General features: G+C 40.8%; 1 protein-coding gene across 3 annotated transcripts in view; it reads left to right on the forward strand.

The window, feature by feature from the left end:
• The window catches only part of WAPL (WAPL cohesin release factor), a 64,526-nt gene extending 51,144 nt beyond the window's left edge, over positions 1-13,382 (forward strand). For all 3 annotated transcript variants that reach the window (XM_059476564.1, XM_059476567.1, XM_059476565.1), the window contains 10 exons: positions 1,305-1,416; positions 2,400-2,497; positions 4,040-4,116; positions 5,310-5,485; positions 5,815-5,930; positions 6,628-6,789; positions 8,020-8,227; positions 9,338-9,426; positions 10,450-10,545; positions 10,903-13,382. In XM_059476564.1, coding sequence (XP_059332547.1) covers positions 1,305-1,416; positions 2,400-2,497; positions 4,040-4,116; positions 5,310-5,485; positions 5,815-5,930; positions 6,628-6,789; positions 8,020-8,227; positions 9,338-9,426; positions 10,450-10,545; positions 10,903-10,968 — 1,200 coding nt within the window. In that variant the 3' untranslated portion in view covers positions 10,969-13,382. The remainder of the gene's footprint in view (positions 1-1,304; positions 1,417-2,399; positions 2,498-4,039; positions 4,117-5,309; positions 5,486-5,814; positions 5,931-6,627; positions 6,790-8,019; positions 8,228-9,337; positions 9,427-10,449; positions 10,546-10,902) is intronic.
• Positions 13,383-27,281: the final 13,899 nt, after the last annotated feature.

Below are 27,281 nucleotides of genomic sequence, written 5' to 3' on the forward strand. Positions count from 1 at the left end.
CAGCTCCTGCTTTTGCAGCTGCCTCCTCACTGTTGCATCAGAACAAAAGCCTTCAGGGGTGGCTTCTGTTTTCAGATGGTGAAAGAACTTATTCTGGTTTTCAGTCAGCATAAGGCTGAAATGTTAAGGCAACCATGTGTTGGGCCTTTGGTGTTAAAATTTTGTAGTAGTTGACAAAAATTTGAATTAATGGATTATTTTAGTCAAAAGCAAAAGGGTTACGAGGTTTCATTGCTTTTATTTAAAAAAAGGAGAAAATTGGTATCCTTATTAAGTGTGTACAAATGTCAGATTATATTCTTTTAGGGTTATCTGAAGTCCTGTTGCCCTATAACAGGAAACTAATCACTGTGTTTTAAATATTGTGTGGCCTTTGAGCTTTTGTGGTGTAGGTATTTAGGAAATTACCTGACCTGCTGTAAATTTGCTGCTACTTGTGTTCTCTTGATCCTCACAACCCTTTGCTGACCCAAGGATTCTTCCATTTGCCCTGGAGGAATGCTGTTACTGTTATGTTCATAGTGACAGTGTGCTGCAGGGCTTGCTGCTACAACCCAGAAACAACTTTGGGTGTTAACTCTTCTTTATCTGATCTTCAGCTTTCTTTTCCTCCTTGTAAATGAAGTATTTTCAAAGTGAGGAAAGCAGCTGGAGATGCTGGGGAGTGGAGGGAGGGCTCATACTGACACAATGGAGTGTTTGCTCAAGCCTGTTGAGTACTGTTCTGCTTCCATTTGCAGGGAGTGAACTTACCTTTACTGTTGGTGAATTTATATATGTGTTCCTCCTTTTTCCAAAAAAGTATATCAGTAAATAGAATAAGGTTTCCTGCAGTTGTTCAGTTTAATTGCTTTGTTCTGTAGGTTTGAAATTAAAAACACAAGATGCCTACATTGGAAGCAAATGTGATCTTTGAGCAGCACAGCCCATGTATCTGAGATTGAGAAGCTGTGTTCACTGGGGATTTTCTTGATTTTTTTACTGCCTGGCTGATTTGTCCATTTACTTCGTCCACTTGTTTATTTTGATAACAATAGAAACAGATGACAAGAGTCTGCTTGGGTTTTCTAAGCTATTAATAAAATAAAGAAAATTTGAAAATGCCAAGTAGCTTTTTTATCAGTATTGTCATTTTTTTAAAGATATGCATATTTTCCAGTCTATTCTTGCTCCCTCTGGTGGTGCCTCTCAGAGCCTGTACTTTGGTTTTTGTGGTTTTCCTGTGACGTGTGTTTGTGTGGCTTGGTGTATTGGCTGCAGCTGCATTTGATGATTTCACTAACTCCAGAACCTCTCTCTTTCAGACTGGGCATTTGGCAATGGAGACGTTACTGTCTCTCACCTCTAAGCGAGCTGGGGACTGGTTTAAAGAAGAGCTGCGACTTCTGGGTGGTCTGGATCATATTGTAGATAAAGGTATAGTGGGGATACTGCTTTGACAGCATGACAAAATAGTGAATTGCAATAAAATATTTGCTTTTTGTGATGTTCATTTCCTGTGGTTTAAAATAGAAATATTACATATTTTTCTTAGCAGTGTTAAAAATAAAATACACAATTCAGTATGAAGTAACTGAGAAATATTAGTGATTTTAATCTATTTTAGATGAGATTGAAAGTAGTTTTCATGTTAAACAGAATGTGTGGAGTGTTGCATTACAGTGTATGAGAATAACAATGGCTTAAGCTTGGACAGAATGCTGTTACATATCTCTGTACAGCACACTTATTCTAGAGTAGAATCTCCTTCATAGTGTCCTAGAATTATTTTCAGACCAGATATTTTTAAACTAAATATACCAAAGGAAGTAAACCCTTCAAGAAGAAATTGGGGATGGGGGGAAGGTTCAAAGATACGCCTCTGTTAGTGTGTTTTTGATGAGAATCTCCTAGCTAGGAAAAGGGACATTTCTAAATGAGTTCTTGACCTGAGTAAAGCTTGGTCTTGAATAAGCAGTGGGAGAACCAAGAAAGAACTGGAGAGGTGGAAGTATTCAATTTGAACACAGTTTCAAGTTATTGTTTCAGAGTTGTAAAGTCTGGGAAATGTGTGCTTGTCCTGTCTCATTCCACTTCTAAAAGACTCCCTTAGAGTTAAGGAACATAGTCATGTGCTGAACACAGTTATTAGCAGGAGAAAATAATATATATGGTTAGGTAATTTGTACCAGCAATCTAAAACTTGTCAAGACAATGTTGTAAAGGTTTTTTTTTTTTCATTTACTTGGAGAAATGAAAAGTTTTGGAGTGCTGATCATGTCCTCATGGTTATTTCCTGCCATTAGAGGTGTGCAGAGTGTAAAACAAGGTTGATAACTCTTGAGTAGCTGGTTAGCTTGTACACCTGGCTTTTGGAGACCTTTTACTTATGGAAGAAAAAAACTTCTTTTTGTCTTTAGTTAAGGAATGTGTGGATCACCTAAGCAGTGATGAAAATGAAGAGAAGTTGGTTGCTTCCTTATGGGGTGCAGAGAGATGTTTACGGGTCTTGGAAAGTGTGAGTATGAACAGATCCTTTGCATTTCTGAGAGCTGCTTTTTAAGCAGGTCTGGTTTACCTTCTTTCAGTGTATAGTCACATTATAGCTTTGTAAGGTTGATTTTTATTTTTTTACAGACTATACTATCTTTCTGATGCTTATCAGTGTTTCTGTAATGTTTGAAAATTTAATTTGCTATTCTGTACGTGTGTACTGCATTCCAAGATTATTTTTGTTAAAAAATAACTAAATATAGCATGATACTTTTTCTTAAGTTCCTACAAAAAGCTGCTGTTTATGGGTGTTGTTTCCTTGGCATGAGTTTTGACTCTCCAATGTGTGTCTAGTAATAACTAAACATTATAGAAGTGGGATTTTCTTAGAAGCAATAAATCAATGCTAGGAGTTGCTACTTTGAGCCATCAGCTGTGGAAGTGCTGAAAGAGAAAATTGTCCTGAGGGGCAAACGAGTCCTGTCATCAGTTGAGTGGGTATATGCAGATGGTAAATATTTCTTTGAGAACTTGTAAGAAAATAAAAAATGTGATACTTTTGTAGAGTTTACTTGACAGGAATGGTGTGTGTGTGTTCCTCTGCAATGCCTTCACCGAGTTTGATGTTTGTTACTGGTGTTACTCTGTTTCTGTTGTGATATCCTAAGGAAGCAGAGGAGCCTTGTTATATTCTAGCAACACATCTCCACACATCAGCAAACATTTGGGATCAGAGTACAGGTCAATGAATCTTGCTCAATACCTTAAACCCAAATTAGAGGGCAAATAGTTACAGTGGTTGCTTGTTTTCTTCACTGAAGTAGAAGGACAGACTTAAAGATGGTGTAAATGCAAGCTAAAAACTGAGAAACATGAACAATTGTTGAAGGGTGTCTTAAAAATTCTCTTTACCTTTCTTCTCAGCAATGAGAAAAAAAAATCAGAGTAATTTTCTGCTTTTATATTCAATAGATAGAATTGCCAAGCAAGAGTAGAAGAGCCTTGTCTAGTGTTAGAAAATTCAAATTTGGACTTAGGGGTGTTTGTGGTGTAGTAAGATCCCTAGAAACTTGGGAGAGATGACAAAATTCAAAACACGCCAAATCATGCAAGTCCAAGAAAAGAATTTCTGTTGCTTCTGAAAATTTACTCCAAATTTCAGTCAAGGGAATCAAGGAAAACCTTGTGTGTTATGGTTGGATGCATAATAAGCTCTCAGAAGTGGATTTGATGTCAAGTCCTTAAAATGCCACGTATATATGATTGTGTTCTCTATTCACACTTGGATGCTATAGTCCCAGAGTGTGGATTCAGGGTTCTGCTGTGGCAAAACATTCTGCTGCATGTTTCTGTACTTTATCAGGGGAGATGGTTTTATCTTCAATGCCACAGTTATTTAGAGATGAAAACTCCAAGGAAATACTGAGAAATGAGAAGTGAAAGTTTACACTGGATAATAGCCAAAAAATGTGGAACTGAATAAAGTATAGTAGTAGTAAAAGGGAATACTTTTCTTTCAGGGGAAAAAACTCTTATTTTTAATACTACTCTCTCCTTCTCTCTTTAGGTAACTGTGCATAATCCAGAAAATCAGAGCTATCTGATAGCATACAAAGACTCTCAGCTCATAGTCTCCTCAGCTAAGTAAGTTGAAGAAAAAAGTCCCCAAAACCCCCAGTTTTGCGAAATGATAGGGTAAAAAAGAAAATGCTTTTTACCAGAAGATTCTAGGGGTGAATAACCCCAGAATTTCCACTGTTGCTTTTTCATTGAGTACAGTTCATGTATATGGAGGTTTGGGCAACTACCTGAGTACCACCAGTGTGTAGAGCTGCTACTGTTGGGTCTGTAGAAGTTGCAGACTGTGGATTCAGCTCCTGCTCCACTAAGAAGGAACAGGGTGAAGTGCTCCTGCTCCACTAAGAAGGAACAGGGTGAAGTGACATTTATTCACTGTGCTTTTGTTATGCTCAAGTGTTTACTGGAATGGAACATAGCAGAATTGACAGTGTAACTAAGAATTAAAATAGTGAAATCTTGTTCTTGGCATTTCTCCCTGGCAGAGATTCTTGTACAAACACCTCTAACCCATTTATCAATCTGGGTGAGGTCTCAGTTGGCTGGCAGAGCCTGTCTGCCCCTTGCATTGCTCTTCATAACAGAACAAATGAAGCTGAAAGTTTGACTCTGCAGACCTCACTGGAAACATGATTTCATGGTTATAAGTTAGATATTTGGAGTATTTCTTTAAATTAAAATTAGGCAAACCACTAATATGTTACTTAAACCAGCATATATTTTTGACATTTCTGGTTTTGTTCGTGACTGAAATCAGTGTGATGGTTTAATATGAAACTGATGTTATGCAGTAAAGTCATGCCTGTAGTCCATTAGTGTTACAAGATTAGGATATTACTGCTAGGAAGTCATGTGTCATTTCTTACTGAATGGAAGTAGTTCTGAGAAGAGAACAAGAGAACATTCTGATAACACTGTCAGAATCATGTTGTGCCAGAGGATATGAGAGGCTGGGTTTGTAGGAACAGGAGATATATTTTGTGAGATCATGTGATGAAGCTGGGAAGGAAAATTAACTTGCTCTTGAAATACCAAGCTGATAACGCCCTAAGATTTCCAGGTTTTTGTTTACACAATTTTCAGTTGAGCTTATAAAAGATTCTACGGGTGATAAGTTTATTATCTGTCCCTACAAACTGGGTATCAGAAAAATTCTGCATAAAGCTCTGTTTCAGGATTTTTTCCCTGTGAAACAAGTCTACAGGTGTAAGGCTGTGTATGTTGTGAAGATAATTTTGTTCTGCCCCTTCTCCCTGCAGAGCACTGCAGCATTGTGAGGAGTTAATCCAGCGATATAATCGTGCTGAAGACAGTATCTGTTTACCAGACAATAAGTCTGTGCCTCACCAGAATGTAACTAACCACGTGGGTAAAGCAGTGGAAGACTGTATGAGGGCCATCATTGGGGTCTTGCTCAACCTGACAAATGATAATGGTAAGACAACAAATTTTGGGCATGTTCTGTGCTGAGGTGTCAAACCATTAGTGTAAATATATTTTGTATTGATGATGGTTTTTCAAGTCCAGTGCTATAAAGCAGTTATCCATGGTCGATGTTTGCTTCCAGCCCTCAGTAACTTGTCTTTGCAAGCTGGCTGAGGAGTTGCAAGTGTGAAATGTTCAGATGAGGGCTTGGGCTGAGAGAGGCTGGTTTGTCATTAGAGCCAAAAGGTTTTTATTAGGCTGCTTACATTAATAAATGTGAATAGTTTTCACTATTGTAAATAGTTTTCACTATTGAGCCTCTGAACTCTTTGTTTGCAGAATGGGGTAGTACAAAAACAGGTGAACAAGATGGTCTGATAGGCACAGCGATGAATTGTGTGCTTCAGGTTCCCAAGTTCCTACCTCAAGAACAGAGATTTGATATTCGTGTGCTGGTAAGTTCTTGTGCTTCTCATATCAACAGAAAATGATTCGCCTCCTTATGCATTGAGCTGCTCTGGCTCCTCATTAAGGAATACTTTCCCCTACAGTTTTCAGTGACCATATATATACCTTAAGTGAGGTACTTAAAGTTATTTTTAAGGATTTGGTGGGTTTGAGGGTTTTTTCCCTTTGTTTGGTAGGAAAAATGCACTGCTTGATGAACAAAGATATTTTGCTAAATAAGTATGTGAATTAATAATTTTCAAACATCTTTTCAGTTTTGGAAATGTGGTTGATATTATTGTTTAAGTTAAAGGCTTTGTCAGATTTACCTCAGCTTATATAAAATGTGTCAGAATGGCCTAATAGTAGCAGTGAAATTGTGTATATGAAGGATCTCTTATGAACATAAGCTCAGGGTTGGACACCTGTATCCCTAACCTCTGTAAAGGAATTCTCAGCTCCAAAAATGTTTTCATGTTGAGAATTGGAAAAAACAGATTCCTGTATAAAAGTCCTCCTGTACAGGGATCTCTGTTCTATCTTGTATTTCTTTAAATCCTGATCCCCCTGTCTGTTAGACTGTTTCATGAGTTGCATATTCTCAGAAAGATAAGGACAAAGATGTTTATCTAAATATAGATGCTTTTTTGCTAAATTGTCTTTTTTGCAATGTGTGTAATCCTTTTTGACTCTCCCATTTTGCAGGGATTGGGTCTGTTGATCAATCTCGTGGAGTACAGTGCCCGGAACAGGCACTGCCTTGTCAATATGGAGACATCGTGTTCTTTTGACTCCTTGTGTACGGGCGAAGGAGACGAAAGCCTGAAGATAACTGGACAGATTGATGCTGTTCAGGCTTTAGTGCAGGTGAGAAGTGTTTGTCCTGCAGTAGTTCCCATTGCTCATTATCAGACTGTCAGGAGGAAGGGAGAACTCAGCAATGAAAATGTGTCAGTTTTCTGTTTGGCATTTTGAGGAGTGGAGCAAGGTGGGGGAAGATTGCTACTCACAACCCTGAGTTCTGCAGTGCTGTCCATTACAGAAACAGCTTCCTGTAAAAGACACTGCTTTACACACATCCAGTAAAACTCTTATGTTCCTATATAATTTATTTATAGTTTTATTGTTCCTAGATTATTTACTTTGACTTCTGTATTAAACCAACTGTAAGGTACTTTTCTCTTATGTACTTTGCTTCCATGATTTTTTTTGAAGTGCCATGTGTTTAAGACTTTGCAGCTTTAAATTAAAAAACAAGATCATCCTTTTTAAAAAGCAATAAAATACAGATGTAATGATTATGGATGTGAAACAGCAGTCTTAAATTGACTGTAAGAAAAAAAAAGAAATCCACCAATAAAATGAAGAAATTTTTTAAAATTATTATAAAAAAGAAATCAATCATTTTGGTGAATTAGTTTCACCATGCAAACTAAAATTAAAAAATTGAAAGGAAATCACAGATGTCATGTTTCAGTGGAGTTAATTTTATGGAAGCTTTTAGCAGTTGTATTTAACTTTGTGAAATAACTGTCCAGTAGCAGACAAAAAAATCAGTAAAAATAATAATAGTAAATATCTTAATATATGGAGCTTGGCAAAGCAATGTTTAAAACTGGTTGTATGGTATAGGAAATAATTAATGAGCAATAAGTGTCTAATATGGGTTTCCTGGTTCATTCACATCCTTTGCTAAGTCATTTTAAATGACTCCCTCATGTTTTTGCTCTAAGAAAGCCAAGAGGGAATAGTTAGCATAAAAAGAAAAGGAAAATTGGTAGAGAACAAAAATGGACAGGAAATTATGGCAGCTTTTAGTCTTCCTGCCATGTCTGAAGGAAAGTGATTAAACTTTTAGGATGCCCAAGGGGAGCCTGTCAGGCAGTTCAGCACCAGGCAGGGAGATCTTTCTATGGAGCACAGTGCTGGTGATGAGCCAGATTGTATTTTCCTTTGAGGAAGAAAAGCCTATTCTTAAAAAAAGTATTGAAGGCTAATTGTATTAAGGGGTAAATTGTGAACAGGAAACAAAAGTATGAAGTCAATGTGTTTGGGGTTAATTTCTAATGGAAGTTCTCCTGGAATTCCCCACATCAGCTGTTCCTGGAGTGTGAGCGAGCGGCGCAGCTGGCCGAGAGCCAGACGGACGAGCTGATTAAAGAAGCTCCCACAGCTCAGCATGATAAGAGTGGGGAATGGCAGGAGACAAGTGGGGAGATCCAGTGGGTCTCCACAGAGAAGTCAGATAGTACTGAGGAGAAGGATAAGAAGGAGGAAGATGATGAAGAACTTGATCTCAATAAAGGTACGTTGTCTGGCTGTCATGAGACAGTGTGATCACATAAAATCCCTCCTTGTCCTCTGCTTCCTCTCTACATCCAGTCTTCAGGGCTGAGATTTCCTCAGTGTATCCCAGGTGAAACTGCTGCATAAGTAGGAGCCATTCAGATCTGAAGCATGAGAAGTAGAAGCTGTTATGCTTCTTTTAACTATTATCTGTTTCTTAAAAAAAAGCCCAAAAGAAACAGAAAAAAAATCCAGACCGTTTTGGGACACTCTATGTACAAGATACTCTGGAAAGGATGACTTTTAGGCTGTTACCTCATTCTTCTGGAACAGTCCTTGAAAGTTACCTCCCTTAATTTTGTTTTCCAGGGTTCTTTTTTCAAGCTGCTTTAAGAGTTGGGGTTTTTCCCCCTCCTCTCCCGGATTGCTTCTTCAGTCCCCATCTGCTTTGTGTCTGTCTTTTCCCTTCATCAGTGGTGTCTGAAGTGTCTGTGTAGTGCATTGATGTACTGCATCTTTGGTAGTTTGTTCCAGGAGTTTGAGTATCTCTGACTTGTTAGTTTGTCTCTGGAAAATGGATTTGAAACATCATTCCTTCTTGTTTAATCTTCTAATAGTAGATGCAATGTATGACTTTTAATAGTGTTTTCATCTTATGTTAGTAGGTGTGGTATATTACTTTCTCCAAGCTTTTTTTATATCCTTGCTCCTTTTTGTAGCTCCATCAAGTAGTGTCGGCAGTTATTTGTAGTTTTTTCCCAAAATGCTGAGTTATCAGCAGAAAATGTAATAAACTACTTTGGGGGAAGTTTTAGAGGCATATAGTATCACATGAAACATTTGGATTGGTTGTTAGGGGTGTTCAGCATACAGTTTGCACATTGAAATGGCAAATGACAAAATACTGTGCAGCAGAATGAGTTGAAACTAAATGAAGACCATTTTTCTTGTCAAGAATGTACTGCTGAGTCAGTAAGTGTGGTGTTTCCTGATCTCTGAAATCTCAGTCCAAAAGCTCGTTTTGTTTGAGGAAAAAGCATTCTGGAAAGTGATAATGAGGGATTGTATTTGCAGCAGTAAAAGATACCAGCTGCTTGGAGAATACAATAGACTGTTGTCTCTTTTACAGCTCTTCAGCATGCTGGGAAGCACATGGAAGACTGCATTGTGGCCTCATACACAGCATTGCTTCTAGGCTGTCTCTGCCAGGAGAGTCCAGTAAGGGAATAAGTTGATTCTAAGTCCAGTATAATGTTTAATGAAGTGGTAATTTGCTGTATGCAAAGGGGTTTATTAAATTGGGCTTCAGTGTGAGCAATATGTTGATGAAGCTACACTGGTGTATGCAGCTTTGGGAAGGGTTCCCAGAGTTATTCCAGCCAAAAATAAGTTTTTGAACATCACTGTGTTTATCAAAAACAGTTGGAATTGAATATTTGACCTCTTTTACATCTCTCCCCTTCCTTGTAGCCAGCAAAAGAATTTGCTTTGGAAAGGCAGAGAAAACTTGGCTAAGCCTGTTCCTTCTCAGTAGTTTTAGTTAGCAAATTACCATCAGACTTATTTATTCTTTATCAGTCTGCTTTAGTTTTTTCTTCCATTGAAATCAGATGAACTTGTGTGTGTCCCTATTATAAAAATAATTGTCTCAGATTGGAAATATAGAATAAAAAGCTGAAGTTAAAAATATGGAACTCCAATGGCTGAGAACTCAGTAAATTCTCCTATCAGAAATGTTCTCACATGCAAATGAGTTCTGCCTTCAGGCTTGTCTGAATTTACCAAGGTGCAGAAATGGCCTTTAAGGTGCTGTTCTGTGTCCTTGCACTGATCAGTGTCCATAACACTTTCAGTGTTCAGAGTGAGACTGACAGTGATATCAGTAATTCTCAGCCCTTCACGGTTGTAAAGGGAGAGCCTCTCCCTATCAGGGAGTGGTCTGGTGGTTTGATAATCTTGTAGGTCCTAGGAATGTCTGATAGTCTGGTTTTTTTCTTTTTTAATTTTTTTTAAACTTCAACAAACCAATAATAAAAAATTCTTTAAGCAATTGTTTTCTAAAAACAGAAACACATGAAGATATGAATATTGCTAAGAAAGAAACTTAAATCATAAAGATGGCAGCAGAAGCTATCTTTATGTTGTGAATATACTTGTCTTAGTGCATCTCACATGCAGCTCATCATACTTCTGAGTCAGAAAAATGTTTCCCAAATAAGACAAGATTGTTTTATTTCTTAGATCAATGTGACTACTGTGAGGGAGTACTTACCTGAAGGGGACTTCTCGATAATGACTGAAATGCTCAAAAAATTTCTCAGTTTTATGAACCTTACTGTAAGTAATGTATATTTCAAGTTTATATTTGTAGATATTTTTGTAGTTTTGTTTTCTGTTAATATTTCGTGCCTTTTTAGAAGCATCATTAACATTTTTCAGTTTGTGTCTTCATAAGAGCACAGGATGATAATTCTGTTTTTTAATACTGAAAGGCCATTTGTCTGTCATAATTTTGTTTGTCATTATATTGTGATTGGCCAGGAAGATATTTCTGAATTAACTGCCTGAACCTAGTTGCTTTTACTGATGCATAATTGCAAATAGTAAAATTCTGAGAATAGAATAGCTCTCAGATATTTGAAGGAGGTGCTACAAATGCTTATTTGTTACTTGTGTTTTCTATTGCATTTCCAGTGTGCTGTTGGAACAACAGGCCAGAAATCTATCTCTAGGGTGATTGAATACTTGGAACACTGCTAGATACTTAACTTCCGCTGCAGGCACTCTAATGCTGGAGCTACCCTTAGACAAAAGAAGAAGTCATGAAAGAAGTCCTTGAAGGATATACCAAGAGCATTCATCTGTGTCATTCGTGTTCGGATTTTTAAGGCTACCTGGTCTCTTAACCATGCATTCAGCATTTTCTGAAAGACAGTTACTACATCAATCTGCAACTATCAAAAATGAGGGGAAAGAGGTTCTGAGGAAAGTAAATAAAGAAACCTTGCTGTTTATGATGCAGTGCGGTATTTAAATATTTTTGGCAGGGTTTACCCTCCCTATCTTTTTTCTTGCTTTGTTCGTGACAAGTTTCAAGGGGAAAAACTTGCTGCTGATAGTGCAACTGCTGTTTACTGTTGAGCCACTGTTTCATGCCAGCCAGGTGCAAAGGCAGCTTAGCTACTGAGGTATCAAACAAATGTTCTAATAAAGAAGTTCTGGACAGCAGCACCGCTCCTATTTGAGTTTAATTTGCTCCTGCTTTTTTTATTACTAGATGATTCCAAAATCATAAAATATAAATTTTTAAATACTTTTGTGATTTTAACTACTGTCTATATTTAAAATTTGTTGGAATCCAAAGAGGCGAGGATTGGATAGTTTATTTTTTATACTGTTTTGATTGAAATTAGGTTGTTGAACTATTTCTCAGTTCTAAAACTCCCATGGCCCACGTACTATAACCCGCTAGACCATAACGCTTTGTAGTTCCAAGAGCATGCAGACCCATAAACACATAAAGCCATTGAGGGTATGTTATCCACTAAAGAAATAGTGACTGTAAAAAGTTGTGCCCTTTTAAAGCTGTTAAAATGCAAATGAAATAAAGAAAGAAAAAAAAAAGATTTAAAAAACACTCACTTGCAGGGTAGTTTACACTTCCGATAAGCAAATACTTTGAAATGCTGTTTTAATTTGTTTCAAGGAAGAACTCAAGGTGTGTTTTATAATGTTGAATACAATGAATTTGGATGCTTTAGGGGGAATAATTTTAAAGAAGCTAAAACACCAATGGGGATTATTGTTTCCAGCTGACATAATCTTTCTATTTCATCCTTCTGTAGTATGACAGAGTTGAAATGCATACAACACAAAGCCTTAAATTGCTGATATAGCTAAGATTTTGTTCAGTCTGAGGTTTAGTTCACAGCAAAGCATTGTGTTTGAGGACTTAAGTGGAACAAAGAATCCCAGAAAATACATGACTTTTTAAACAATTTTTTTCTTGCACTCACTATTCAGACCAACAGAATTGATTATTAAGTATTTTTATTAAGGTGGTCTTGAATATTTGCAGACTGTTCTACGATCTGCTTCGTTGACATTTTTAAATACCTGTATAGGTAGTTACATCATGTTACTCCATTGAATTTGTAAAACTTGAAGCCATAAAAATATTAGTTCTATGTATAATGAGGGGGAAATAACAGGAAATCTAACCTGCTTTTAGATCTTGTGTTATCTCCGTGTATAAAGTTAAGAACTTGTGCTTTTGTATCAGTGCCAGCTGTAAATTTTTTACATACAGTGGCTGCCTTCTATGTCTTCCTATTTTTGATAATGCAGATTGTTGGGAATTCTGTAAGGAAGTAACTGATTAACGGCAAAAATCTTATGTTGGTCATTTTTTTTTGCATTTTCTCTCATCACCTTCTAAAATTTAGTGTATCAGTGTAACTTAGAAAAGTTTTTGAGGTTGTGTTCCCCTTCTTCAAAAAAAACCAAAACAGTATTGAGAGAGAGGGAAAAGATATATGTAAATTATCTGCATCAGGAGAAAATTATTAAATATTTGGCCCATCTAGTTTTTGAATTTTAGAGATTTTCACATCTATAATGAGATTTCAAATTATGTAGAGATTATGTAGTTTCATGTGGGGAGATGGCAAGAGAAAAGAAGATGCAAATATGATGATAGGGGAAAGCAGGGACAACTACCTTTCTTTGTTACACTGGTAATTGTTTGGGAATTGATTTACCTCAGTGTTTAACAGGTTTTTTTTTTAATGTAACTAATTGTCAAGCACTGACAAATGCAGATTTTTTTTGAGGGTGGGGGGAGAAATCACCCTGTGAACTGCAGTGCATTTTTGTGTGTTAGACCCTCAAATAACTCTGCATTAAAGGGTACTTGAGGTCAACTTGCAAATTAAAGTTTTAAAGTAACATTTTTTCCATTGTAAATATTTGTGTAAATACTCTCAATTGGAAATTAGAACAGTAGAGTACTTTTCTGAATCCAATCCTATTTTTATTTTATACAGTATTTCTCAGCTGTGATCTTTGGAGCAAAAGCCAACGGCAGGAAAAATAGTTTGTACCAGTTTCATGAAGTATGTCTTTGGGTTTTTGTAAATAATTTTAACTCAAATAAAATTGCTACTTTCAATACATATCTTGTCTTTTAACATGCAGTAAAACACTCCTCTGAGTGATTGCAGAAAGAATGCAGTGTCAGGTAAATTGCTAAAAGAAAAAAGTGAAAAAAAAAAAGATTAAAAAATGATGAAGGAGCATCCTGAATGTAGTGCTTTGCTTTTCACCTCTGTGTTGGGACAAAAAAATTCAGTGCCTGGACCTGAGGCTATGGTCAGTCAAACCAGTCAAGACTGGAAATTTTCTGGATATGATGTATGGTGTCTCTTGATGCATTTTGGAGTTCTCTGCACAAGTTGATCTTTCAGTAACAACTCTGGAGAGCTGTAGTAAGAATAACATAAATGTGATAGAGCACAGGGAAAATGGCACAGTTCTTATGGTGAGACTTTTCACATCATGGGGGGTGTTAAGTGAAAAGGGAGGAAATTGCCATGAATGTTGCTCTGTTTCTTGATTAACGTGAATGATGCTTTAACTTCAGGATGGATTTTTTTCCCATGGATTTTTCCTTAATTGGTACAAGTAGCTATGGGTACAATATGCAATAATTCATGAACTGTAACACGACTTGAATGTGATGTGTCATCTCATTGCCACTTGGAACAAGCAGCAGCATAATGTAACCTTTTCTGTGCTGTAAGGGAGTGGTACTGGAGCTTGAAACATGGAACAGTGTGTTATTAGTGTGTGGTGCTGTAAGAGCCAAATGCAGCTTTATGTAAGCAAATGTTTTTAAAAAATCTGGTAAGAGTATTTCCTCTTCTTTTGTCAGTAGTTATGTAATGGAAGCATTGTGTGGAATGCTTAGGGGTGACATCAGCATTTTCAGATTAACAGGATAATTGTGAAGCTTCTACAGAAGATTTGGGAGTCAAAGCCTTTCTCATAAATTATTTCCCTTTCAATCTGTTTTGAAGTACTTGATTTGCATAGGAGAAAGGGATGTGGTCTGATGCCTGTGGCACTGATGTATCTCATATTTCCTTTCTGGGCGTCACTAAGCAGAAGCCAGAATATACTTGGTTAGCTGGGGCTATAACCAGGCAAGCCCACATATCTTTTCCAGTAAAGTTTCTTCTCATGAATGTGATACTTTTCTAGTTTAAAAGGCATGGAAAACCAAAAATGTGGATTTGACTTCAAAAGATAAAGAGGATTTAGGTGACTGCCGTTCTTCTGCATCAAGCCTGCCCTTATTGGATGGCCTGTTAATTGGGTTTTTGAAGATAATGAGATTGGAATTTACCCTGAATTCCACTAGTCAAGTGTTTTCAAAACCAGGCCACTGTAATTTTTGATACTGCTGCTTCTCTTCCTCTGTGTAATATGTTAATTTGTCTTTGGAAAAAGGACACTACTGGGTTCTTTCAGCTGTGTGGCACAGAAGCCTTTCATACTTACTCTTTTTTACTTGCCCTAAAGATCCCCTATCTAAGGGATTGTAATTGATGAAGATGTTTGCAGCATCAGTAGGTTCAGATAGTCTTCCTGTAAATAAAAATGAAACCATTATAAATAATGCAACTGCTAGAAGTCCTTACCCAAGGTCGATTTGTTTGCTAATGCCACAGGGTCTTTATTCCAGTTGTGCAAACGGAACTGAATGTGCAGCTGCAGGTTGTGCCCCAGGTAGCCACGCTCAGTAGGATACATCTGTGTGAGACAGCAGCACTCTGGTGATGCTCAGGGGGCTGCAGGGAGCCCTGAGGACAGCAGCCCTGCTGGGAGGAAAGGGAGCTGCTCTGGACAGAGCCTGACACTTGAGAGGCAGACATGTCACCTCCATCACCTACTGCCTTCAGACTGTATCTCCACATCTCCTGACCCGCTACTTGAACTTCAGCTCATCGCTTTGGAGAGGTAAATGCCAAAGACTTTCTCTCCACGTGTGCAAAGCCACATTGGTAAATAATGAAGAGTTGTGCAGGCAGTAGTACCTATTTCCAGAATTCTAGTCTGTCATAGGACCAAAGTTACTTAAAGGAAGGTTCATTGAACTTCTGCAGAGTAAACTCAGGTGGTATCTAAAAGGAGACTCAGGATATAACAGGAATTGTATTAGATACACTGCTTAGAGTAGGACTCCTTTATATCTCCTGTATTATAACAGAAGATTTAGTTGTGTCTCTGCATTTAGTTTTTTAAAGGCTGGGAGGAAGATTGCTAACCTGGGGTGTGAAGTGGATGAAACAATGTCATTCCAGCTGTAAAGCTGACCCTGTGATGATGTCCTAGAACAAGTTATTTTGTTTCTCACTGTTTCCAGTACATAAGGCATGCAAACCAAGGTGGAAGGCATTACTGCAGAAGTTTGAAGTGAGAAAGGGAAGGAAGGAGTTGATTTTGTCAAATGATACCATTCAGGAGCCTTGCAAACACCTTACCTCTAGGAATGATGTTGAAGTTGTGGAACTGTGGGGTTTTGTTCATGGGTGCATTGTTGGCCTCTTACCCCAAACGTGTCTCTTGAAAGCATTTCTGGGGAAAAAGTTTTAAAATATCCAGGCCGAGTTTTCTGATCTATTGTTAAATTTATAGTAAATTTCAATTCAATAATAAATTCACAAATTTATTAATTGAATTGAAGTACAAACCATAAGGAAGTCTTGGAGTAAGATCACTTTGTGTCACAGCTCTATGCAAAGGCATGAATTTGGGTTCAAAAGCTTGATGTTCAGGTTACTGAGCCTTAAAAAGCAGTTCAGTAATGTGTTATATAAAACTGCTGTGTAACATCTGGTGTCATTTTGCTGGCTCCTATATTAAACTTTTGTCTTCATTTGACAAGGAATTTTAAAGCGAAGCTATCTTACCCAAATGAAAAATATCTAGGTTGAAGTGCTATAATGAAATTTACTTTAGCAGCAGAAATTGAATATGGTAAATTAAATAGAAGTGATACCATTATTGTTTGTAGTCTCCTTTGCCCTAACTCTTTTTAAAACCTGGCTATAAATTTTTAATAAGGAAATTCTTCTTCTTAGTAGAAAAATCTGATTGCAATTTGTGTGCTGAGTATATTCATGCATCTGAAATATCCAGTTTCAGAATGGAGCTTCATATTGCAAAACAATGGGTTTTTTGTGATACCTTAGATTACAGTGAGAGCCTTACTGAGGCTTTTGTGAAAACAAATTTGTAGCTATTTTAGCCCAGATAATCATGTAAGTTCCTTCTTATTTAATGTAGGTTCTAATGGTTATTCAAGTAAAATTTCAAATGTGAGACAAAAGCAAACATAAAGGAATTTAAGTCACCCAAGTATCCGTGTAGAATATAAATTGGAGTTACTGGGGAAAAGCAGTAATCTAGAATGATTTTTTTAGTCTATTATACATCCAGTCTAGGATTGTAAAAAAAAAAAACCCAAAACCTAAAATCGTTCTTTTGAGAGAACTACATTTTGATGCTCATCACAAGAAGAGACAAATATACATCTATCCAGGTGTTATTATACAATGTTAAGAGGTTTATACAAAGATGAACTGTATGTTAATTTTATGCAATACTTGCGATTAGCCTTCAGAGGTTTTCAGGATAACTGGTGTGTGCTCTTTGATACATGATACAGCTTCAGCTTTTTTTAAATCTGAAAATGCCACAGGATTTATGTGCTTTGGTTTCTGAACTTTGCTACCTGGGATCAAATGAAGCAGCTCTTGAACCACAGGTGTCTTTTGGAACCTTGGGTACAGGGAATATTTCTCTGTCAGGGAGGTTTCCACAGGTGTCTACACAATCCCACCCTTCTCTGCGGATTTTACCTGGTCACCATTTTCAAAATGCTCAATTCAAAGCCTGCTAAGCTCAGTCAGTCCTGCATTGTGGTGATGGTCTTTAAAGCTGAGCTCAGTACCTTTTTCTGTGAGAAAACCTGAGCAAATGCTGAGTTCTCAGCAGGACCCAGAGTGCCCTTGTGTCAGTGAGACCCAGGGAGCAGGGGCACGGTGCCAAACCCATGGCTGGGGCTGGCCTGTGCACGAGGCTTTGCTGAGGTCACTGGGAGCGGCCGTCTCGGCTCGGGCTGTTCACAAAGGAGTCCGAACTGGGATGGGGGAGAGCACCTGCTGAGGCTGTTTCTGCACCAGATCTTGCTGATACCAGAGCTCCCCCATGTTTCCCAGGCTGATTTCAAACCTCATCTGGGTGCTGAGCCATTGTATCTCATCCAATGAGAGCAGCACGTGGCACCGTTGCAATGCACTTTCTCTCCTGGTCTAAGGAAGGAAACACCTGCATTAAGATTCCAGAAATTACAGAGTCAAAGGCCTGAAGGAGTTTCTATGAGCCCAGATTTCACTAACTACTGTCATATGTGAGATTCTACTCAGTCAGTGTGTGGTGTGACTTCTCAAACCTCTTCAAGCAGTAGAGGTCATCTTCCTTTCAAACAGAATTTTAGGCAGATGCAAGACAAAGATATCTGAAAGAGCAGGACTCTCCAGTACATTGTAGTAAGTTTCCACAACACCAGTAAATGTCTAATTATTTCAGGAAATTACAGAATTTTTTATGTCCTGGAGCTAAATTAAGAATTGTAAAGATTCAGATTTGTAAAAGACTATGATGTTTTAGTGATAGCAGCCTAAAAAGTGGTCATCTGCCTGTAACCAGCATTGAGGAAGGAAAATAAATTCCCTTGGTTGACAAACTTTCCCTGGAGATGAAGTCAGACACACAGAGGTCTGATGGGATGAAGAACAACCATCATGCAAGTTAGGATATCTGAAGCTGGATCAACAACTGGGCCTGGTGTGTGGCTACACAGCAGTCCCTGTTCTGAAACCTGAAGTATTTCTTGGAAGAGCCAGGTGCTGCTGAAGGCTGTGAGGATCTCCAGATGGGTGAGCAATTAGTCCACGAGCGTTGTGCTTCCCAAGTTATTCTCCAGGAGCACTGCATGCTGTCTAGGTTGCAGAGCATATCACCTACAAGCAGGTGCCTTGGAGATTCCATACACTGCTGAACCAACTTCTTGCAGCATTGAGAACTTGGCAGGATAAGCTGAGGTCAGTGTTCTGCTCAAGGTTTGGGAGTGCACAGTGTAACATCTGCAAACTTTATCTCTCACAGAATTGTCCAAAAAACCAGCACTCAGCTGCCAGGTGTCTTCCTTGGAAGCTGCTTTACTTTCTTGATTGAATGCAATTGGTAATTGTGGTACATGCCTATGGAATTTCTCTACATCATTCTCTATTCATCATGATGGACATTGCACAGCCTCTCTTGGTAATCTACACCAGGGCTAGGCTTCTCCCCTAAAGAAAAAAAAGTAAGAGGTACTTGTCAAGTTGAGAAAAGATGAAAGGAAAATGAAAAGAAAAGCCTACAAACAAACAAAAAAAGCCAACAAAAGAGCCAGAGTTTTCACTAAAGCTTCCTCAAGCCCCTAAGTTGTGGAGAGAGAAAGAAGTCTTCTATTGGACTGATGCCCTTCACTCCAAGGGTTTAAAAGAGAAGGGCTGAGCAGAAATAGCAGTCTCATCCCTGTAGGAAAGGAGGGCCCTGCTGGGTTACCCACGGGCTGTTGGTTGGGTTCAGGACTGCCCTGACAGGAGGAGGGGCTGGCTGGGAGGGGTGGGAAACGCGGGCACTCTGCGGTTTTGAGTGTCTGGGCTCAGATACAAATCGGAGTGCCCAGAGCTGCACGGGCTGCAGGCAGTGACGGCCTGATTGGAAGCCCGATGGATGAACTTGTCACTGGTAAGTAATGCACGGGAGGAAAAACAGCTCTGTACCACAGCAGGTTAAACTGCATATTAACTGTTAGCTGCGGGGGTGAGTCTAACAATTCAACTCCGACAGAGGGCAGAACAACATTTGTAACATTAGGTGTAATTAGGAAACAAATAGAAGAAAACAAGAAGCATCTTTATATTACAGGATGCATCCCTGATGTTGCCTTGTTCAGAGCTCAGCATGGATTTTAGGAAATAGCAAGAGGCAGATACTATTTCTTTTTTCTGCTTTATACCCTGATTCATCAGCAATGTGGAATAGCCAGAAGAGGTTAAATAGTCCACAATTCTTCAGCTTGAAGAAGAAATAATGACTGGAGATACATGACTGGCAACAATAACAACCAAAAAACAACTAAGATGTGGAAAACGTGAATAGAAAATGACTGCTTGTCCCAGTGCTCTCCTTTGTTCTTGTAACAAGAATTCTGTAACAATTACCAGGTAACAGAATTTGAAATAAGCAAAAGGAAGTACACTTTAACACAGCACAGAGTTAAACTGTGGGACTTGCTGCCCCACAATCCTGGGAACAGTTTGCTTAGAGTGCTTTGCTGCTGAACAGTAGCCTTTGCATGCCAGGCATCTCAAGTGCACAGCAATGCATGAGGGAGCAGTGTCAGCTCTCTCTGGTTTCTGCAAGAGCTCCTCTCTCCTTTCAAATTTTGCCCCAGGCCCCCCTGGCCGTGCCATTCCTTGGTGGCAGTGCCATGTGTGTTCTGCAGTGTGCACATGCAGCACAAGCTGCTTTATTACAGCCTAATTCCTCAGTTACCCAGCAGTGTCCCAGACACTGCGTCAGGATTAGCTGGGCTTAAAGAGTCATGTCCCTGGCTGACAATCCTGGAGGCAGACTGGCCAGGCCCTGGCTCCTTCCATGGGGCAGGGAGAAGGTTTCCACCCCTCTGCTTGGGTGGTAGCATGGGTCTTTTCCCATTTCTTCCATACTTTAGGCATGTATTTTCCAGAGCTCACCATATGCCTGTTTATCCCCTTCCTGCTTCTTTTCTAGCTCTAATTTCCCTTCACCTGTCTGCCTTCTCCCAGCCTCCACATGCCTATTGCCTTGTAATAGGTAATTTGTATTCTTTTCAAAAATAATCCAAGTCCCACTCAGGTTGTGTTTCCAAAGATACTAAACAAATGCCACAGACAGACAGACATGGCTTGGCAGCACACCTTGTTCCCACTTTGACCCTGGCTGGAGCTGGCCTCACTGCAGCGGTCGGTATCCCCTAGAGCAGTGCAGGTGTCCCAAATCCAGGCAGGTGAGGAGCCTCCCTAGCCAGCCCTTCTGCTGCTCCCCCTGGGTGCACCCAGCGTGCCTTGGGGAGCTCAGCTCTTTGCTCGGCGCTGCTGTCCCTGCGGCAGCCCCGGGGGCAGGCAGGGATGTGAGATGGATGTGCAGCCCCGGGGCTCAGCGAGGGGCAGCCGGAGCAGCCGCCAGGAGCCGGGCTCGGGCCACTCCCAGTGCTGACAACAGCAGTTCACGTCCCCAAATGTGTCACCTCTGAGCTCAACCCCTGCACTGCCACACGCTGCTTGTTCCGAGTCCATCCAGGGATGTGGGAGGGCTCCGGCACGGTTAGGAAGGTCAGGCTTCTTAATTGCACGTGAAAGCGACCCAAATTCCAGGAGCTGCTGACAGAAGTGTGTGCTGCTGTGCCCCACGGCCAGCTCTGGGTTAATTATTAAGGAGTGCTATTTTTAGTAGGCGTTTGCAATAGATTCCGTGTGTCTGTAACCTTGTTCCCGTGGAAGTTCATCACAATGTCACGTATTTCATTAATTTTAACCTTTATTCTATGCAATTAGTAGAAAATGTTTATAAAAACCTCTTTGATTTTTTTTCCTGCCCCCTTCCCACTGGGAAGGCTAAACAATGGTGTGAGTTCTAGGCATGCACATCACAGAATAGCAAGTTTGGCCAGGATATAAATACAAATCCTTAGAAGGCGGGAGGCAGGGACAGTTCGTTTACAACAAGATGGAGACTCTCAAAGAATTGTATAAATGTCTAAAGTTAAATTCAACAAATAATCTGCTATTCTGCCAATAAGAAATATACACTTCTAAAAACAAATTTAGAAAATAATTGTAATGCTTGCAATCTTTCCTTCAAAGGAGAGAAAAATCCTTAAGCAGTGGCAGCTCTTAGTATAATTTGGCTACATTCATACATTGATCTACATGTAAGGGTACATTGCCATGACAACTTTTAAATCTTGCTGAATTCTGTTCTTACTACTACTATATTTTTTTTCTTGCTGTACTTTCTAAAGTGACCTGTAGTCTAGGATCTCCTCCACACACAAGGACCTTAAATCCTGCATCTGTAACTCTGGGTAGTTCTAAAGCTTGTTGCCCTCAAAATCTTGTTAATTAAGAAACAGAAAACATATTTTATATACATATATAAAAAAGCCAAGAATTTATTGTTATTATGGTGGAAACCTTTACTTTGAGAATCATAATTAGTCCAGACCTAATTATTACAGAAAAAAATGCTTCTATACAGAAAGAGTTGCAATAATAATAATAATAGTAATAGTAGTAATAGTAATAATAACCAATACAGCTATGTCTCTTATACTCACAGTTCCAGCTCCTTGCCCCTTTCCTGGTGTTGCACTCACCCTTTCAGGGTCCTCATGTTGCTGCCTTCAGTGTGGTGGTAGGGGTGCTAAGGCTGGTCACCAGCACGCAAGTTCTTTTGGCTGGGAGGGATGTGATGATGGCTGCATCTTTCTCACTCCAGGATCCACTTGAGGTCTTTTTTTATGTTTGCCAACAAACCTTCATACCTTGCTGCTTCATCACTGGTTTGCAACCCACATGATATCCAAATTTGCTAATGTATCTTGCATATGGTGGAAAAATGTTCTTTGTTCTCTTGTGCATGAAAAGGTGGTTTTGTTTGACTCTAGGTCTGTGTTTTGAATGGAAAACAATGGTTGGTTTGTTTTTTAGCTATGGGGCTTCCAGTGGCAAGCCCATGCCTCATCTTTTGTCATTTTTTCCTGTACTACTCCCCACTGCATCCTGTGCCTCCTCCTCTGCCACCACTCCAGGTCTGTGTTTTCTCCACATGACATCATTTATGTTGGTTGTATCTTCTTCTGCACAGAACAATGACCTGTCAGTCCTGCCTGGGCATAAGTACACTGGTACCATACAAGGGTAAGCAGAAGTAAAACCAAGTCATCCATGACTGTGTGGTCAGAAGAAAAAATGCTGTTACAGCTAAGCCCAAAGAAAACTTGCAGGTAGGTCAGCAAATGTTCTGCCAAAGCAGCCAGGGTGTGACTCTGTGCTGAGGCCTCAGAGCAAGGCCTGTGGGCTGTCCCCAGCAGTGACAGAACTGACACAGGGCTACAGGCCACCAGCAGGCCACTGTCTCATCAGCAGCATGCACCAAGGGCTGCTGCCATTCTGCTGTGTCACATTCCAGCTCCAGTTGCAGCAGTGCCTGACAAAAATAAGGTACAGGTGTTGAGCAGCAACATCTGGGATCTCAATTACTGCTCCTACAATAAAAGAACCCAGCCTGGCATTTTGGTCTTGCTCCAAGCTGTCTGGGCAGATGCTTGAGTGGAAAAATAGCTTGCTGGTGAGATCAGCATGTTCAATCCAGGCAAGCGAGAAGAGCACACGTTATTAAAATAGAAGGCAAAATGAGGCAATTCCTCTGCCTGTCAAATAACTGGGTAAATCTTCTCAAAGTCTTTTCTTCATGTGCTTTTTTAGATTTGGCTATCTCTGTCCTATGAGAGTCAAATATTCTTGGCAGTGGAAATGCTGCTCTCACAAGTACCAAGTGCCAAGCTTTTAAAAAATAGTACAATGTAAAGAACATGCTTTGTTTTTGTAAAAAAGTTGTTGAGACACCCCAAGTTTCAGACAAGCTTTAAAAAAAAAAATACTTTGTCTGTTTTCAGGAGCTATGCCTGCTTTTCACTGGAAGCACTGTGAGGCTGGGAATCTCTCTGCAGCTACAGCTGTACTTTCTCTGTATCCAGGGGTGGGAAGCATTATTCCAGCCAGGAGGGGCTGAGGCACAGCTGGGCAGGCAGAACATGGTGGCTTGTGCTTGGCCAGAGGCCTCTCAAACGATTTGGACCAAGTGTCCTTTCACGTTCCCCACCCTGGGGCACTTCAGAAAGCCTGTCCAAGTTAATGAAAGGCAGGCTGCACAAGCTGAAGCTTCATTAAACCTGCAGCATGGCTGCTAAGCCCATGCTTTAGTTTAATTCACAAATGGGATTGAGTCAAGTGTTTACCAGCTCTCCCTGACCCCAATCCCCAAAGGCTCGCTGTGTTTGAGCTCTGAGCTTAAACGTCTCTGCAATCCTGCTTCTAGGCCAGGCTGGAAAATGAGGACACTCATGTTTCCCTGAGGCAATGGCCAGACCCTTACATGAGGTGAGAGCTCACTGCTGGCCTGTGCCCTGCTTTCAGCTGGGATGGAGTTAATTTCCTCTTTCTGGCTGTCACAGTCCTGTGTTTTGGATTTGGAATGAGAACGGTGTTGATAATACATCAATGTTTTGGGTTTTGCTAAGTTGTGTTTATCATAAGTCAATGAATTTTTACTCTTTTTCTTGTTTGTTCGTTTTTTCTTTTGTTTTGTTTTTATGGGGTTTTTTTTTTGTCATGCCCTACCAGTAAGAAGGTGCACAAAAGGCCCTGGGAGGGAGTGTAGATGGGATGGATGACCTGAACCAGCCAAGGGGATATTCTCAACTGGAGGGTATCACTCCTGGGGGTTACCCAGCAGTGGGGCCACTCTGGGTTTGGGAAGGGGGCTTCTAGCATTGGTCAGTGGGTGGTGAGCAGCTGAATTGTGCATTACTTCTTTGTTTCCTTTTTATTACCATAATTACAATAATTTCTTGTCATTTCTATATTTTACTTTCTTCTTGATGATTCTGTTCTTATCACAACCTAGAGTTTTACTCTGATTCTCCTCCCCATCTCCATCCGTGCGTGAGGCGGAGTGAGCAGGTGTCTGGTGCTTTATTTCCAGCTGGGTTTAACCCAGGGCAGCACATCCCGGGCACCCTGGCACCTCTCTGGCTTCCTGTGGCAGAGGGGAGGGCAGGAGGAGCCCACCCTTGGGCCTCCCTTCCCCTTGCACAGTGAGCAGCTCTGTGGGGAGGGATGGTGCCCAGTAACCCATCAGGAGAGATGGATTGAACGTGTCAAATGTAGAATTGAGGTTGGTTTGTGGCTGTCTCTCCCCTGGGTACAACTCTGGGAGTTGGGGGCTGTTACCCGATAGCCTGGGCTGCCGCCCGAGCCCTGGGGGGCCTTACATGGTGAAGGCACCTGTGCTCACAAAGCCCATCCTGGATGGCTCCCCTCGGAGTTTCTCTGGGGTTCCGGGCTGTGGGTGCGGACATGGGGCTGTGGAGCGCTCAGGTGTGCCCCTGAGGGGAGCGCCAAGGCCCCGGCCCGGCCTGAGGGAGGGGCTGTGCCAGGGCAGGGGGAGCCGGCCCAGCGCCAGGTGCTGCCCTCAGGGCTCAGGGCTTGCTGCGACCCTGCGGAGGCTGGGGGCTTCTGGAAGGTTCCTCTGCCAGGTGAGCAGGGGCTGGGGGCTTCTGGAAGGTTCCTCTGCCAGGTGAGCAGCAGGTGGGGGCTTCCGGGAGGTTCCTGAGGCAGGCGAGCGAGGGCCGGGGGCTTCTGGAAGGTTCCTCTGCCAGGTGAGCAGGGACTGGGGGCTTCTGGAAGGTTCCTCAGGCGGGTGTGCCAAGCCAGGGGCTTCTGGAAGATTCCTCAGGCAGGTTAGTGGGTGTCAGGGGCTTCCGGAAGGTTCCTCAGGCAGGTGTGCAGTGACTGGGGGCTTCTGGAAAGTTCCGCTGGCAGGTGAACAGGAGTCAGGGGCTTCTGGAAGGTTCCTCAGGCAGGTGAGCACCAAGTGGGGGCTTCCAGAAGGTTCCTCAGGCAGGTGAGCGAGGGCCGAGGGGCTTCCAGAAAGTTCCTCAGGCAGGTAAGCAGGGGCTGGGGGCTTCTGGAAGGTTCCTCAGGTAGGTGAGCTGAGCCCGGTGCCTCAGGCAGGTAAGCAGGCTGGGCTCTCGCGGCCTCGTGGTGCTTGCTGGTCCGGGCCATTGTCTTTCCCTGTGTTTTGGGGATAGGTGTCAGCCCCGTGTTTTGGGGACAGGTGTCAGCCCCGTGTTTTGGGGACAGGTGTCAGCCCCGTGTTTTGGGGACAGGTGTCAGCCCCGTGTTTCGCGGACAGTGCAGCCCCACGCCCGTACAGGGACAGGAGGGCTGAGCCTGCCTGACCCCGAAAGGCTCAGCCGCGCCCAGGTGTTTCCCTGCTTATATTCGCTCTCGGCAACCACCAGGGGGTGACAGGCTGAGATTTTAATTTCCGAATTGCAGAAATGAGGCATCGCGTTCTTTAAAGGTCAGAGCTCAGGATAAAACTCTGCAGGTAAAGAAGACATTTTCTTTTGTGAGCTGGCCATGAGCTAACTGCTCATCTGCTGCTCTCTTGAACTGTGTTTGGGGCATACTTGGCAAACCTAGTTGTGAATTTCCTGTGGAAAATTTCCTTTAATGAAAAAAACAGTGATCTGTTACAGCTGAAACTGTGGAAAAATAGTTGTGAATTCTGGGTTTCCTGATGTGAAGAAAAAAAAAAATCATTTGTATATAGTTGTATATAGTTGAAGTATCCGGTTTCACTAATATTTACAGAAATAGGTTTATTTCACTCTTCTGTTTGGAAATTTACATTCTCCTGGGCAAAAGTAGTAAAACATGTTTCTGCATGGTGACATTCACACTGTGAAGGTGATGTGCTGCCTGTGTCCCTGAACTGTGACCCTCCATATTTCTGTGGAGATTATTTGGGGCATTATTGGATACCCCTAGCAGACAGCTAGCAAAGTTACTCGGTGTCACACGTTCCTTGGGAGCTTGCCAACAAGTGAATCCATGCCTAATTACATGGTCCATTCAGCTGCAGCTACTGCAATATCCAACACTGTTGTTCCAGTAAATGTGAATTTCATGTGAAGGGACATAAACATCAAACTGCAAACTACACATGATGTAGACCCTGGGCCCCAGAGATGCACCAGAGCTGAGAAAGGCACACTCCTCACTTCAATGAAAAAAAAACAAAAAAAAAAATGAAGGCTGGAATGTTACTGTTTGGGCCTCTAAAAAGGTTCTTCATTGCACATGTGCAAATAAAATTATAGGGTACTCACAAAATCCCCAGTTACTTGCTTTGGATAGTGATCAGCATGCTCACATCATTAAAGATCTTTGCATAAAACAGAAAATAGCCTAATTTAACACAGCAGGAACTAAGGAGAGGGTGATGGTTGGAGCTTAAGCAATTAATAATTAAGAAGTAGGAGACAGAAGATACTACCTGAGAAGAAAATGGGCTGTTTAATGTAGAAGTGACTGCTGTGGTGCATCCATAGGGAAGATGGGGCTCAGACACTGTTTCTGGGCAGCACTTTGTCAAAATGCAGTTGCTTTGCAGATGTAAGACTCAGTGGAAATATGTAATTTGATAGAAAGGATCACTCTTTAAACTGTTTTCTTTACTCGGTTTTGGAAGCTTAGGAGGTTTTTGACTCTTAAGGAGTTTCACTGCTGAAAGCTCTCCCTAATTTCTGTGGTTAGGCAACAACTTAGATGGAATACACACCTTGTTTTGTGGGGGTTTTATTCCTGTCCCTGTCCATTACACAAGGAAAGAAAAGGGCTCCCTGCTAAAATCCAGGCATGCAGTTTCTATTTTAAATCTCAAGTGTTTGTTTTTTGTGCTACAGTTTTGCTGACTTTGCTATAGTTATACATAGTTCCTTGCCCTCTGTCCAAGACATTTTTAACTCCCCTTTTCTGTTTTAAAGAGAGCTGAATTGGACTGAATGTTTCCAATTCAGTCTTCTTTTTAATTTCAGTGGAGATGGAAATTGAAGTTGCTCTTGAGGGGAGAGTAGTAGATGGACCAGAACTACTTAATATCAGAGTCATAATTCATAGTGCTCACATCTCATCTTAGAAGTACAAACTGTACTGTTCTTGAAATGTCAATGCTTTTATTCCCTATTTAAAATAGGGATTCGATCTCTTCATCTTGGAAAAAGAACTTGGTGTCTTCATTGATTTCACAGTACAAAATATTCATGCAAAGCCTGACTTCTCAAA

Source organism: Ammospiza nelsoni, chromosome 8 (genome assembly GCF_027579445.1).
Source record: "Ammospiza nelsoni isolate bAmmNel1 chromosome 8, bAmmNel1.pri, whole genome shotgun sequence".
Lineage (NCBI taxonomy): Eukaryota > Metazoa > Chordata > Aves > Passeriformes > Passerellidae > Ammospiza > Ammospiza nelsoni.